The sequence below is a fragment of the Gambusia affinis genome, linkage group LG16 (assembly GCF_019740435.1).
Source record: "Gambusia affinis linkage group LG16, SWU_Gaff_1.0, whole genome shotgun sequence".
In the NCBI taxonomy this organism is placed as follows: Eukaryota; Metazoa; Chordata; class Actinopteri; order Cyprinodontiformes; family Poeciliidae; genus Gambusia; species Gambusia affinis.
The window spans coordinates 19,177,044-19,190,204 of NC_057883.1; the positions used below are offsets into that span (position 1 = coordinate 19,177,044).

General features: G+C 37.7%; 3 protein-coding genes across 5 annotated transcripts in view; 1 reads left to right on the forward strand and 2 right to left on the reverse strand.

Annotated features, from left to right (window-relative positions):
• The window catches only part of adck1 (aarF domain containing kinase 1), a 39,077-nt gene extending 34,525 nt beyond the window's left edge, over positions 1 to 4,552 (reverse strand). The window contains exons 1-4 of one of the 3 annotated variants that reach the window (XM_044142226.1): positions 4,462 to 4,477; positions 4,102 to 4,357; positions 3,351 to 3,489; positions 2,073 to 2,156 (exon numbers count right to left, since the gene is read on the reverse strand). In XM_044142226.1, coding sequence (XP_043998161.1) covers positions 2,073 to 2,156; positions 3,351 to 3,482 — 216 coding nt within the window. In that variant the 5' untranslated portion in view covers positions 3,483 to 3,489; positions 4,102 to 4,357; positions 4,462 to 4,477. Of the gene's footprint in view, positions 1 to 2,072; positions 2,157 to 3,350; positions 3,490 to 4,101 lie in introns of all 3 variants that reach the window. The other 2 variants (XM_044142224.1, XM_044142223.1) reach the window with 2 other exon arrangements.
• A 1,139-nt stretch (positions 4,553 to 5,691) lies between these two features.
• On the reverse strand, positions 5,692 to 7,770 carry LOC122845797 (SRA stem-loop interacting RNA binding protein). The gene is made up of 4 exons (XM_044142227.1): positions 7,619 to 7,770; positions 6,426 to 6,484; positions 6,158 to 6,265; positions 5,692 to 6,049 (listed from the first exon to the last, which is right to left on the reverse strand). The coding sequence occupies exons 1-4, from the start codon at positions 7,683 to 7,685 to the stop codon at positions 5,981 to 5,983; spliced, it is 303 nt and encodes a 100-aa protein (XP_043998162.1). The 5' UTR covers positions 7,686 to 7,770; the 3' UTR covers positions 5,692 to 5,980.
• On the forward strand, positions 7,666 to 12,511 carry alkbh1 (alkB homolog 1, histone H2A dioxygenase). Its single transcript, XM_044143697.1, has 6 exons — positions 7,666 to 7,901; positions 8,129 to 8,237; positions 8,368 to 8,530; positions 9,480 to 9,583; positions 9,895 to 9,922; positions 11,677 to 12,511. Exons 1-6 carry the CDS (start codon positions 7,758 to 7,760, stop codon positions 12,071 to 12,073), a joined length of 945 nt encoding a protein of 314 aa, XP_043999632.1. The 5' UTR covers positions 7,666 to 7,757; the 3' UTR covers positions 12,074 to 12,511.
• The last annotated feature ends 650 nt before the right edge of the window (positions 12,512 to 13,161 follow it).

Below are 13,161 nucleotides of genomic sequence, written 5' to 3' on the forward strand. Positions count from 1 at the left end.
TTTTTATAAAAATACAAGACTTTCAGATGCAGTGCATCTACTGGAGACCTAACTTTATGCCTACTGATCTCTTTTTTTTTACTTGGTTGACTTTGGTCACATTTCTAAGTAAATACTGTCCAGTGTGCGACAGTCCTTGTTTTTTTGGTTTTTTTTAATGAGGGCTAAAGCAGCCATGGTTTGAACTAGAAGATATCTTTCATCAATTTGCTAATTGCTTTTACTCATTTGTGAGCTGTCATTTTCACATAACATATTTGAATTAATTTACTTTATATATCCGTTGACTGTATGTTATTTAAATAATTTAAAGCAGTGCTTTCACCTCTTTGGGAGAGGCGGATGCAATCCTAATAAACATGGGATAAAGCTACTCACTGCAAACCCTTTTCATTTTATCAACAAAGATAACAATGTGATCATCGCTTCAGAAGAACAGGCTCAAGGATGTCTAATTAGGATGGAACCCTCCGCGTATCAGGAACTATTCCAAAACAAACTGATATAATATCAACTGGAAACAGAGTGACTGGTTCCCCTCCCGCTCTGCTCCTTCACTCATTCAACGCATTCACAAGATGCCCATGAAGAAATGCCTTCTGGACCAGAGTTTCTCAAATTTACAGATGAATGAATCAACAGGTTCTCCTCGGCACGTCTCTCCTTAGCGCTCACATAGCAAACCTCACTTTGTTTAAGCCACCTCCCTTTGAATTCCCGGAGGATCCACCACTCTGTGTTTCTGAAGTCTGAGACTGGGGTCCAGATATTATCTTTACACATGTAAAGGTAGAGGTAAAGTAAAGAGGTAAAGTACTTTGAAATTCCTTGCAGCTGAAATGTGCTATACAAATAAAATTTGATTGACTGGATTAAAATAATTGATTTGTAAAGGGTTTTTCTTTTCCCCAAAAAATAAGACAAGCTCGTGCTTTCCTTTTTACGGGATGAAGCAGACTTTATTAAGTCATTGACCCATTATCTCTACCTGTGGTCCTTTGAGTCTGCAGCAGAAAAACTCAAGAATGAGCTGCAGCTCTGAAGCTTCACCTCTTTGACTTCAGGATAATTAGGAGCTGAACCTCCTCCCTGGAATAAATCAGCAACATGCATTAATTCTAATCAGCGTGTGCAGTCGGGCTTGACCGGCGCAGCCCGAGGGGCAGGAGCACTTGTCTGAGTGTTTGAGTCCCATCCATGTGGCCAGCCATGCTGAACCATGCTCTTCAAGGTTCACTGCAGAGTTCCTGCACCTTCAGCAGCAGCAGCAGAGCAGGTTGTTTCTGCAGAGCTCACCTGAATAACCCTAGCTGACCTGTTTGACAAACACTTGCAGGAATGATGCATCTCATCAGGAGACGGTTAAGCTCACCATGCAAACTGCTGATGAACCCCTTTCTTTTTTGTTTATCTACAATAAAATTTGATTCATATTTTTTCTCAAGATTACAGCTCCTGTCAAAGGACATGCAAATTATGTTAAGTTAAGAAGTTATTTTATTTTTCTTTATTAGTACTCAGTCTAGATATTTAAATCTTTTCTACACTGTACAATTGCAAAACCTGTGCAATGTTGAATAAATTGGAAAAGTAAAAACATTTTAAAAAAATTTATAACAGATTATTTTAATAAAATTATTAATCAAATTTCAACAGATTAGAGATTTTATAATTTGCATAATTTGTTTAATTTTTGATTCTAAAAATCTCAGCGGTTCATTTTATGGTTTTGTGAAATGCAGTTTGTAGTTTGCTACTTTCATATTTCAAAAATAGGTAAAGTGATACAATGAGAGAAAACAAAATGGGTTGTCTCTGTGACCTTTAGCATCTTGGATACAGTACGAGCCAACACCGATGTCACAGTCCAGAGAATAAAATCATACAAGTACACCAATCAGGGATGATTGACCCTCTTATCCAGAAGATGGCGCTACATGTTTTTTATTCCCTTTTGTGAGCAATATGGCAGAAATTAAGTAGACAAAGATAACGTCTAAAGGACTCTACACCAAAGTAGATTATTTCACTTTTTTATAAACTAATCAACCTCTATAAAAACTAGTTCTTACCTTGGACTTGAGAGTCCAGTACTCCTCTGTGCCATACTCCACATATCTGAATGCTGTCAGATAGTCATAGCTGATCACTGCTGTCTGCAAACACAACCATAAATAGGTGAGGGAATTCTATGCAGTTTTTTTGAGACATTAAACCAAATAGCAGCATGTTAGGTGAACATGTGTTTAAGTCTTTAAAAATAACTGTGTTGAGTTAAAGTCTTTTTGCATCGCTAAAAGGAGGTATATGTTCAAAACAAACAGTCCAATTTCAAAGGTACGTCTCATCAGAGCTGTTTGATCCTTCTACAAATATTTAGTCCCAATGAGAACATCTTAAAGACAGTAATGTGTAATGCCTTACCTACACACTAGTGGCTTACATTATACATTTTGCTGCTAAACATCATATCACATGTTGTAGTTGTGAATGCATGTTGTAGTCCAGATCTCAGCTTAAAGGCAGCAAGGAAAATGAGTTGCTTCTTATTCTCAGCACATCCCAACTATAAGCGCAAACATTGACCACAAAATGACCATATTAAAACTTTCTTAATAAAAGTTCCATCTTCTCATTAACAGCCCATTTAAATAAGTTTGTTTCAGTGATGTTTTATACCTCGTAAGGAAGCGGTCCATCATTTTATCTCATTATTTCCCATAAGACAGATATGGAGAAGGAAACTCTTTGCCCTTTTACTTACTTTTGAAGTTTTAAAATGGGTTAGCACAGAGTTATTTAAAAAACTGCTTTCCTGAATAACTCAAATAACTTTTCTTTATAACCCCAGAAAAGTCCTGAAATCATCCAGCCATATGTTCTTAGTGCAGTCAAAGGAATCCACCCAGAGAGAGTCAGGCTTTTGCAGTGGCAAGCCCTCAACTCTGGAATAACCTGCCTCCTTATGTCCATGCCGGAGCATCTATACAATCAGTTAAATCCTTCATAAAAAAGTTTTTTAAAAAAACACATTTATTTTTCAAGTTTGGTTTCAGTACAATGGGCTCTTTTATTTTGACGTTTCTCCTTGTTTTAGTATGTTTGTACACACATTTTAAAGAGTGATTTATGCTCTTTTCTGCTTCTTTTAAATAGTTACATATCTAAAAAGAAACTATGTTATGGCTGGTGTTTCATAAAGCTGGTTCACAGAGCTCATCCAACCTACGTCCAAACAAAAAGTAAACAAATGAACAACAACCTTTTCTGCTTACTGTCACTGTCTCTCAGAAGATGTGATCAATCTCAAATCAGACATACACGTGAGAACATTTAAGATGTGAACTCACGGCAGCTGCTGCTCGTCCGAAGCGGATCACACTCAGGTCATTGAGGTCGAGCTGCCTATTGTAGAGGTAGAACCCCGAGGAGGCGAACACTACTGTGGCCAGAGATGAGACTTTTAAGAGCCGGCCCGCCATTGGAGACCTGTAGAAGAAGAAGAGGTCCAATTAGTTCACATTTTAAAGACAGATAAAAAGAAAGCAGTATGTTTTGTAAAGATGACTGAGACAGAATTAATTTGAAGATACCAATAAATGGCAGATAGCAGTTTCAGCAAACACCACCACTCTGATCTTAAAGCACTTACACCAGAAAGTAATTTTAGTCACTTGAAATAGCAGCTAAACTCCTAAAAACTAATATTTTATGGACTTCTGCAAGACATAAATTTTTAAGGAACTGAAATTTGTGGTTTAGCTGCTGGTCATTTAATTTTATAATTTCACAAAAATAAACAAGTAAAATATGTCCTCTCCGTAATAGATCTATAAGCGACTTTTTGAACTAAAACTGTTGGAAAATTAATAATAATAATGAAAGAAAAAAACTGAGATGCTTCGCGAATCGAATGCAACATGAATATGTCCTCCTTATTAAGGAATTAATTTCAGACTGTTTTAAGACGATCTCCGCATTCCATTCAAAGAGTTACTCATTTAAAGGGCTTTTGTTTTTACGCATGCTGTCAGCGGAGCTTAAATGATAAATGACAGGTTGTACTCATGAGTGAAACCTACTCTTCTCTTCGGCACTCACCCCACGAAGGAACAGACAGGCTCAGGTGCAAAATCCCACTCCCGATAAAAGCTCCTCCACAGCCGTCTAGCAACGGGTCTCAAACACCATCTTTAAGTTGTGCCTTCACGAAAGTACCATATTTAAAATGACACTAATAAGTTTCAGTCCGCTGGCACTGTTGATCTGACCGCCTCTTGAACATCTGAGTTAGGCCTATGCAACCACTGTTTGGTAAGTGCTGTGAGGGTCGGAGTGAGCTTACGAAAAGAGAAATCTGTCACACAAACAGACACGCACAAACACTTAGCTGTCTGGAGTTAGAATTACAGGTTCGCTGAAAAATCAACCACAGCCTGCGCATCACTCTCCTTCACTTACCGGTTTGATTTGCGACCCTTTAGCCGGGTTTTCGAGCGAAAATGAACTCTGGGTAATGTAGTTGCAAAGAAAAAGGTTAGGAATTCTTCCTCTTCGTTTCTATTATGGCGGATGGAAAGCAACTTTAAGGTGCATACCGCCACCTACTGTACACGAGTGTGTAGCAAAATTACTTTACATCTATCAAATTCTATTTTTTAATTTTGTATACTGAAGGTAAATTAATGAATTCAGATTTGTCTTCAAGTTATAATAGCACCCTGAGGCATTAAGACTATACTCAAACTACAAAAAACATATTCCAAAGGTATTTAGGTTATTACAGTAGATTTGTACGCTTTCGTTTATGATGATTACCGCAAATTTAAACTACATTTCTGGTGACCTTAGTGACGTATTTATGTGCGTTTCGGTCAACAAAACGTATTCGATACATCAGTGATGGATTCACATGACGCTTCGTTCAGAAATGTAGCAAATATTTATACTTATTGTAAAAGAAAAAATAAATGCTGGATTTTCTTACAAGAAAAATGAAAAGTCTTTAAATGACAATATTTTTTCCATTTCCCTGAAAAAAATATTTTAAATAAAACACATGGCATTTTGAAGGCGTGGATGTTTTATTGTTGGGCTGACAAATATCAAATGCAAAAAAGAAATGAAAATGAAGTTCAAAATTCACTTAAAATAGAAAATGCCTCATTTCCTTACTTAAAAAATAATTAAAATGTTTGGGAAAAGTGTGGGAGACACAGTAAAAACATTTTTTTTACTTTAAAATACATTTTAAAACAATTAAAAACTGCATTCACTTAATGCAACATCCAAATTTCCACTTACCTGAAAATTTTTCTGAGATTTTAGGTTGTTTTTATTTTCTTTAAAAAAATGTACAAAATTTTCCCAATATTAAGGTCAATTTATATAGTTTTCATGATACTTAGTTTTAGTTCTTGCTTGTACTTAAAGGGAAATAATTCAATTTTCCATATGCATAGCATTTTTTCCCTGCATTTTTCAAAAATATATTACAAAAACACATGGGGCTGCACATTGTCCAAATGTACCCCATTGACCACTGGAAATTGACAAAGAAATAAAATATATATTACTTTTATCAAATGATGGTGATTAAATGTAGATTTAATATTAGATCTTCTGCCCCAGGAAAATGCATGCAACCATTGCATGGAGAAACACTGAAGATGAAAGAAAACCCAAGTGAAATAGTAATAAACTTTTTTATTGATTAAAACAACTGACAGTATGTGATGGAGAGCAATATTTCTCACAATAAATACAGAATTTATTAGTGAATAAACTGACAGTAATATTTAGGCTCAGTTCAAGTGAGTCTGAATAACGAAGAAATCTTTCCTGACGCTGCATTCCATGCAGACACATCGATCCTGCTTTCTTCTGAATGGTTCATGCTGATATAAAGCAGGAGGAATGAAGTGTTCCAACAAAGAAGACAACATGTTTGGTCTCATCTGATCTGTAGAACCACCAAGCTTCAGTCAAAGTCTCCATTTTTGTTGGACTTCTGTCCTTCAAAGGGACGTCTGTTCCTCTGAACAAGAAGCTGGAACCAAAGAAGAGCATCGGTTAAATAAAGTGGGCTGAACTTTTTCATTTCCATACTGAGACTGAATCCGTTCATACCGGCTGTAAATCCTGTCTAATAGTTTACCTTTGCTCCTTCCAGAATATGGGGGTCTTTCTGCAGCGCGTTGTTTAGTCCCTCCTCTGTGGAGAATAAAACCCAGCAGAACCCTCTATGGAAACCAGTGTCTTTGTCCTGATCAAACACAAAGATCACAGTCAAATAATACCACACAAACAGGGCTCATTTTTACAAAAAAAATAAATAAAATCTATCTTCATCGTCTCAAAATGCACAAAGTTTAACATCCTGTTTTTAACTATATTGAACTAAAAGCAAAGGAGTAAAAACTTACAAATGGAAGGACACACCTCTTCACTGGACCAAACTGTCCAAAATACTCCTTCATCTCCTCTGAAATATAAACAGATTGTTTCAGAATTCAGGACTCATTCTTAAATTTCCTGAAATTGACCAGAGTTCAAGTTCATTTGAACATTAACTTTGTCTGAAGTCTTTCGAGCCTGGCTTGGGTAGAATCCTAAAATAAGTCCAAATCTAAATGCGTTTTTAAAATATATGGAATGGGCAAATATAAACTTTTATTTTTTTTTTTATTATTTTTTATTTTTATTATTACATAGTGTCCAGTTTGAAGACGGATGTTTCGTCTCTGATTTTACAAAAGAAAATACATTTTAAAAGATAATGTGTTTAAAGGATGAGAAGCCACTTATTGGGATTTCTATTATATAGCCAATGCCATTAAAGTTGGCAGCAGTTGATTAAGTATAAGGCTGGTTGAGGCTGGCACCAGCTAGAAAAATGGCTTCCTTTAGATGAAACAGCCTAATTTTTAGCTGTTTCTGAGCAGAATCCAGGATCAGATTAGAATCTTTACACTGCGAGTAAACTACCTGCAGTCAGATGGAGTTATAGAGTTTGAGTGATGTGACAGAATGTCTTGACCGCTACATTAGAGCTTTGGAGTTAAAGCCTCGCTAATCAAAGATAAACGATGTGTAGGAATGTGAGACTTAACCAGAGACTGGAGAGCTATGGCTAACCACAGAGCGTGTTTAAATCAGACAAAATTTCTCCTGACTTCCTCCTCCTCATTGGATTAATCTTCGTCAATCTTCATCTTAGGATCCATCTTGGAGCAATAGACTGATGTATCCCGCTTTTCCTCTTGGGTGGCAGGTGTGTTAGGGTCTGATGCCAAGTCCTGCACTTGGCTTTCTTTCTAGATTGACAGGTGCTCACTTTGCTTTATATATGTATACAATTTGTTTTCGGACGTGTAAATTGATACAAGTATCCTGAACTACTAGTATGGACAAAGCTAAAGAGGAAAATAAATAAAAACATGTTATTGCAAAAGTCCGACACATTAAAACCAGTCAACCACAGGCTGAGTTGACCGTTCTGTCCTCACGTGTTACATCACAGGCAATTAAAAGCACCCAGAAAGAGCTTTTTCTTCGTCTACAATTTTCATACAAATGCTACAAGTCGGCAAAAATTGATAAGAGGAAGAATACTCACTGCCAGCAACAGTCCAGGGGATTTTAGACACAAACGCCTCCAACACTTTCTTAGTAGAGGATGCCATCTTGTCTCCTTCTCCTGCTACTATGACCCCTGACGTATTCAGACACGTGATCCAATGTGAGTCAGTTACGTCATGGCCAAGATGGCAGCCTCAGTGGTGGTAGAAAGCGGAGAGGATGTTTTCAGAAAAATGTTTAAGTTTTATAAAAGAAGGGATCCGCCTCCAGACTTAAGGGAAGTGACGGACTTCAGCAGCGGAGCAGCATCAGGAGGAAAGGTCTCTTGCAGGATATATCTGTAAATATGTTTGACTACACTGACAATACCTGAATTCTGATGGTCTTACAAGTTAAAAAAAAAACTGTTCCAAAGTGATGCTGCTAAGTTGGAATACCTTAACATAAAATGTGACTTTAAAATAGATAAAGTTACATTTACAGTATTGGGTGATGAACAGTGGCCGTAATTTTGATATTTCTTGATGTTTTCTGTATTAACGGGAAGATTGTTCCAGTAAAACTGGATCCAGCTGCTGTGAGTGATGAAGAGGCTGCCTGTGTCGGTTTGCAGCCCGTCAGAAACTGGAGAGCTTTCGGACTGCAGGGATACCCAGGTACATGAAAACATTGTGGCTCTGAAGGAGGAGTTTCTTCTGGACTCCTGCCTTACAGTGGACCAGAAGCTCTGCATCAAGCCAATGCACAAGGTCAACTAACTTTAATAATCATTTGTGTCTTTTGTAGGCTTTATTTTCATCTCCAATCCTTTCCTGCGGGGCTCCCAAGCTTTCTGGGTTAGGCAATGTTTGAAGACATACCCTCAGAAACCGAACGTGTGCAACCTGGACATGCACATGTCACCCTCTGACACACAGGACATCTGGGCCAGGAGTGTGCAAGCTCTGAGGTGGGAAAAGGCTCAGACAGTAGTATCATTATTTCACTAAATATTAGTAAGTGATGGGTGTTAGAATATGGCTGCTGATAGTGTCAGCTTGTCAGAGTAGCTCTGTTATGTTAGTTCTGATTTTTTTATTCATTTTTTTTTGTAGACATTTATTCATAAGTGATTTTGATTGAGATGTTGCATGTTTGGACATTTATTTCTTATTTTCAGACAGATGATATGTAACTGTGATTACAAGGTATTGTTTGTACAACTGGGAGCAGCATTTTAAAATCTCAGATAACACCTGAGCAATGACTCCAAATCCCACAGGAGTTGAAATGGAGGTTTTATGGATGCAGAGCAGAACCAAACAGCAGAGGTATCAGAATGGGCTTGGATCCCATTCCTTACTACAACTTATCTCTGTCAGTTTTCCGACAATGCAACCAGACAGATTTAAAGCGGAGCAGCAAAAGCAAATAAGGTGAACTAGCAGTGTTTGCCAACAACTGATGGTGTCGTTCAGGACGTATTAAAGTGAAATATCGCTTCTGCTACCTGGAAATTGAGCTGTTATCATTGCATGACAGCTATGGCTCTATCATACAGCAGCAATGACTTCAGTCAGAGATCTCTTTAGATTTTCTGAAACACCAACTACTACTAAAGATCCTTCCTGCTCACATCATCATCGTCTTCAACAACTGTTTGAAGATACTTACTTGAGTTACAACAACTATCCCCACTGGAATAAGTAAAATATTTTTTAATTGAATTTTCCCACCAGCAGATGGTGCTATAGTGAAAAAGAAGGCCCATGTTTGAAGAATCCCTTTTTGGATGGATGGGAAGTCTGATAAATCAATTTCCAGATTTTTTTAGAGTTCAATCTAAGAAGTTGTTCTAAAGTAAATCATCCCTAAGCAGCCAGCATGCACTGACCTGAGTACATAAATCCTCTCCACAGAACTCCCGCTTCTGTAAAGAGACAACCAAAAACTCTACTAGAGAGGTTGCGCTGGGTAACCCTGGGATACCATTACAACTGGGACACTAAGGTGAGCTTGCAGGGTACATGCACATGACAAAGATAAACATTTTTATCAGTAAAATTTTACATAAATAAAATAGTGTCAGTGTTTGATCAGTTCCTACGTTAATCCTTAATCAAAGGACAGGATACATACAAGCTAAAAGTCATGAAATATATTTAAAGCATACATTTGCACAGATAACCACTTGAAAATGTTAAAATGAATTTTAATTTTGTTTTCATGTGTAATTTTATTTTTTATTCTTTCTGATTGCTTAACCTTTAGTAGTGTAATATTATCTATTTGCATTCCTATATTTAAGGTTGTCCGAATTGCCTCTACTTCCAGTTTACTTTAGAACGGCGGTTTTCAAAGTGTGAGGCGCGCCTCCCCTGGGGGGCGCCAGAGCACTTTAGGGGAGGCGCGGTGAGAGGGAAAAAGTAAACCGGAAAAGCTATCTGCTTGCTGTCTACTGATGTGAGAGAAACGTCTTTTACGCACACGATCAACTCTGTGGATGTAGGAAAAAGTTGGTACTGTGGGGTGCGCGTGTGGAGCGGGGATCAGTGGAAATGTTTCCCCCCTTAGAGGATGTTTTGGCCAGTGATGTCAGTATGACATCAGGACGTTACTGATGTCGGACCACTTTTTTCAGTAGCGAGTAATCTAACGCGTTGCTATTTCAAATCCAGTTGTCAGATTACAGTTACTTATCAAAAATCACTTTGCGTTACTGCGTTACTATCTTCTTTTGTAATTTAATCGTATTTCCTTTGTCGGTGACCAAACAATGGAGGGAGATGCGATGTTGTTGGTGGAAAAACTGGAACTATTTTGAGTTTCTGTCGACAAGTCCAATTATTATAAGCGGCTTTGGGCTTCATTTTTTAAAGTCGCTGAAAATTTAATGAGTTGCTGGTTGCCTTTTGGGCTCGTTTTTGAGCGTGAAGTTGCTCATTTGGGCTTGGAAATAAGCAGAGACTCATAATAAATCCCAGAATTTGTCCGTCATTAAGGTAGTTTTAGTCAGTCTCTCCTGTTCATCATTTCCGGATGATCCGTCCCGCTGTGTCTTTGTTAATGTCAAGTTAATATATTACCTCTGAATGACGTCGAGCTTCACGCTGCGCTCCAGAAAACTGCAAACATCGAGATCAATATGAACAATAAACGTGAAAACAACCACGAATAAACGTGTCCGGAGTTGGCAATAGTTATAATGGCAAGTTAGCACCGTTATAATTATTAATATTACTGTAAGTGTCACAAATCTGTGCAACCATCTGAGCTGTGGAGCTGCAGGAGGAGCTCTCATGACATCAAACGAGGTCGTAACTCTGGAGGCTAAATCCTACTTAGAGTTTTTGTGTGGTCCAACAGTGGACCACACAAATTACTCACGTTTTTTGTTTTTTGTACAATCTCCTCTTCAGTTCAACCTTATCAGTGGAGACACATTGTTGATGTTACCATTATAAAATAGCTGACAATTAAGTATTGCTGCAAAGATGATAAGTTTTCTACTGAGGAGGCTGAAGCTTGTTGTTAAGAAATTGCTGAAATAACTAAAAAGTTATTTTGTGTAATCAAATACTTTTAATGTCAAGTAGTCAGTAAAACTAACTAAGTTACTTTTCAAGGAGTAATCAGTAAATGATAAAAGTTACTTATTCAAAGATGGGGTAAGAGCACTGCGTTGGCATTGTGCTCCTTCAAGATTTCTTCCTTCCCTTTCATACTTTGCAAACCCCTTTAGATCCACTCCGGCAGAAATCACCAGAAATCATACATTAGCAGTGCTTTAAGTTTCCAGTAAACCTTGCAAAACTGTTTATGTGTTCCAAGACTTACTTGCCTTATTTAAATAAGTCTTCCATATCTGCAAATGCTCTCCGTGCATATTTTTGATTTGTATTCAACTCAGAGGCAGCCATTAGAACTACTGAACAATGAATTCCTCTCTGTGGTTTCATGAGTTTGACCAACAAAGATCACTTCTTTGCTGTCGTTCTGGTGAGAGGAAGAAACCTAAACTGCTTCAAAGGTTATGCAGGATTGTGGGAATGTCCTCAGTAATGTAATTTTGTTCTGACATGTTTAAAGACTTAAAAATCTTCCTGCTGTTTACAGAAAGACCCCCACTGCAATGTTCATGCACAGCGGAGATGTGATGTTGATGTCAGGACAGAGCCGGCTGCTGTATCATGCTGTCCCGCGGATTCTTCCGGCTCTGCCACAGTGTGCGACTCTTTTAGAAGAGCTCAGCTGTGCCTCAGCCCTGCAGACGGGCAGCGTCCTGGAGCCGGTGTCTCAGGAGGATTGGGATGTGTGTTCCAGGTACATTCAAAGCTCCAGAGTGAACGTGACTGTCAGACAGGTGTTGGGACCTGGACAGCGCTTCCCAGAGGAACCAAAGTCCGCACTCCAACCGAGGGATGAGGGCCAGACGGTCGGGTGTCATGACGATGGAAACAGTGGGAAAAGGAAGAGGACATGCAGTGACCCTGTGGAGACGATAGAGACATGAAAGACCCACAGAGCTTTTTATATTTCAGGAAAGCCACTTCTGAAATGTAATTTTTCAGACAGTAAAATTAAAAGGTGTTTCAGAGTTCTCAAAAGGGTTCTGAAATTTAATTCCTAACTTACGAAAACTGTCTGCATGCTGAACAAAGCAGCTTAAAGGGATATTTATTTTTTTAATGTGGATTTTAAAGTTGCAGAAAGCCAAGTTTATCACTACAGAATCAACCAATGACTGAAATGCTTCTCTGGTGCTGTTCAGCTCACTTCCATGGATGATAAGTTTTTACTACTGATTTGTGAAAGAGAAGTCTTGAAGGAAGAAATTGCAGAAATCATTAGGTTTATTTGTGTAATCAAATATTTAATGTAGACTGTAGTAAAACTGAGTGATGATTATTTGTTTGTGTATGCTGCAATAAATGAGAAGCTTTGAGATGCATAAGAGCACTGCGTTGGCATATGTTCAGATTCAAGATTTCTTCCTTCCCTTTTGCAGCTGCAGTAACTTTTTATCCACTAGGTGGCAGCAAATCACCAAAAAAGTAGTGGAGCAGTGCTTTGATATACCGTAAACCTTGCAAAACCAAAAATGAACTTATTTAATGTCTTGCTTATTTAAATAAGTCTTCCATATAAATAAACCGTGCATATTTTTGATTTGTATTTACATCTTTGTTGATTAGAATCAAATGAACAATGAATGTCTGTGGTTTCATCCAGTTTGACCAACAAAATGTGTAGAAAAAACATTCTCTAAGACAATCATCCTCAGAGGATTTTGTGATGTAGCTTTCCTTCTTGAATAACTGTATATTGATTATATAAATATTTCTGACATGTTAAAGACTTAAAAATGTACTAAGAATGTTTACAAAAGTTTCTCTTTAATCAATACCAGAAGATCTGTGTCAGTCTTTTAAATCTTAGCTCCTGTGCAAGATCTTTTTCCAAAGATTGTTCTGTTCATGTAATGAAAAGGGCTTTACTGTCAATGTCTGTTTTGCAGCCTGGACCTACACAAAGATGTGCTATGTCAACTTCAGCAATTTAGGTTGCATTTTTGTTGTTTTATTTTGGGGGAAACAAGCA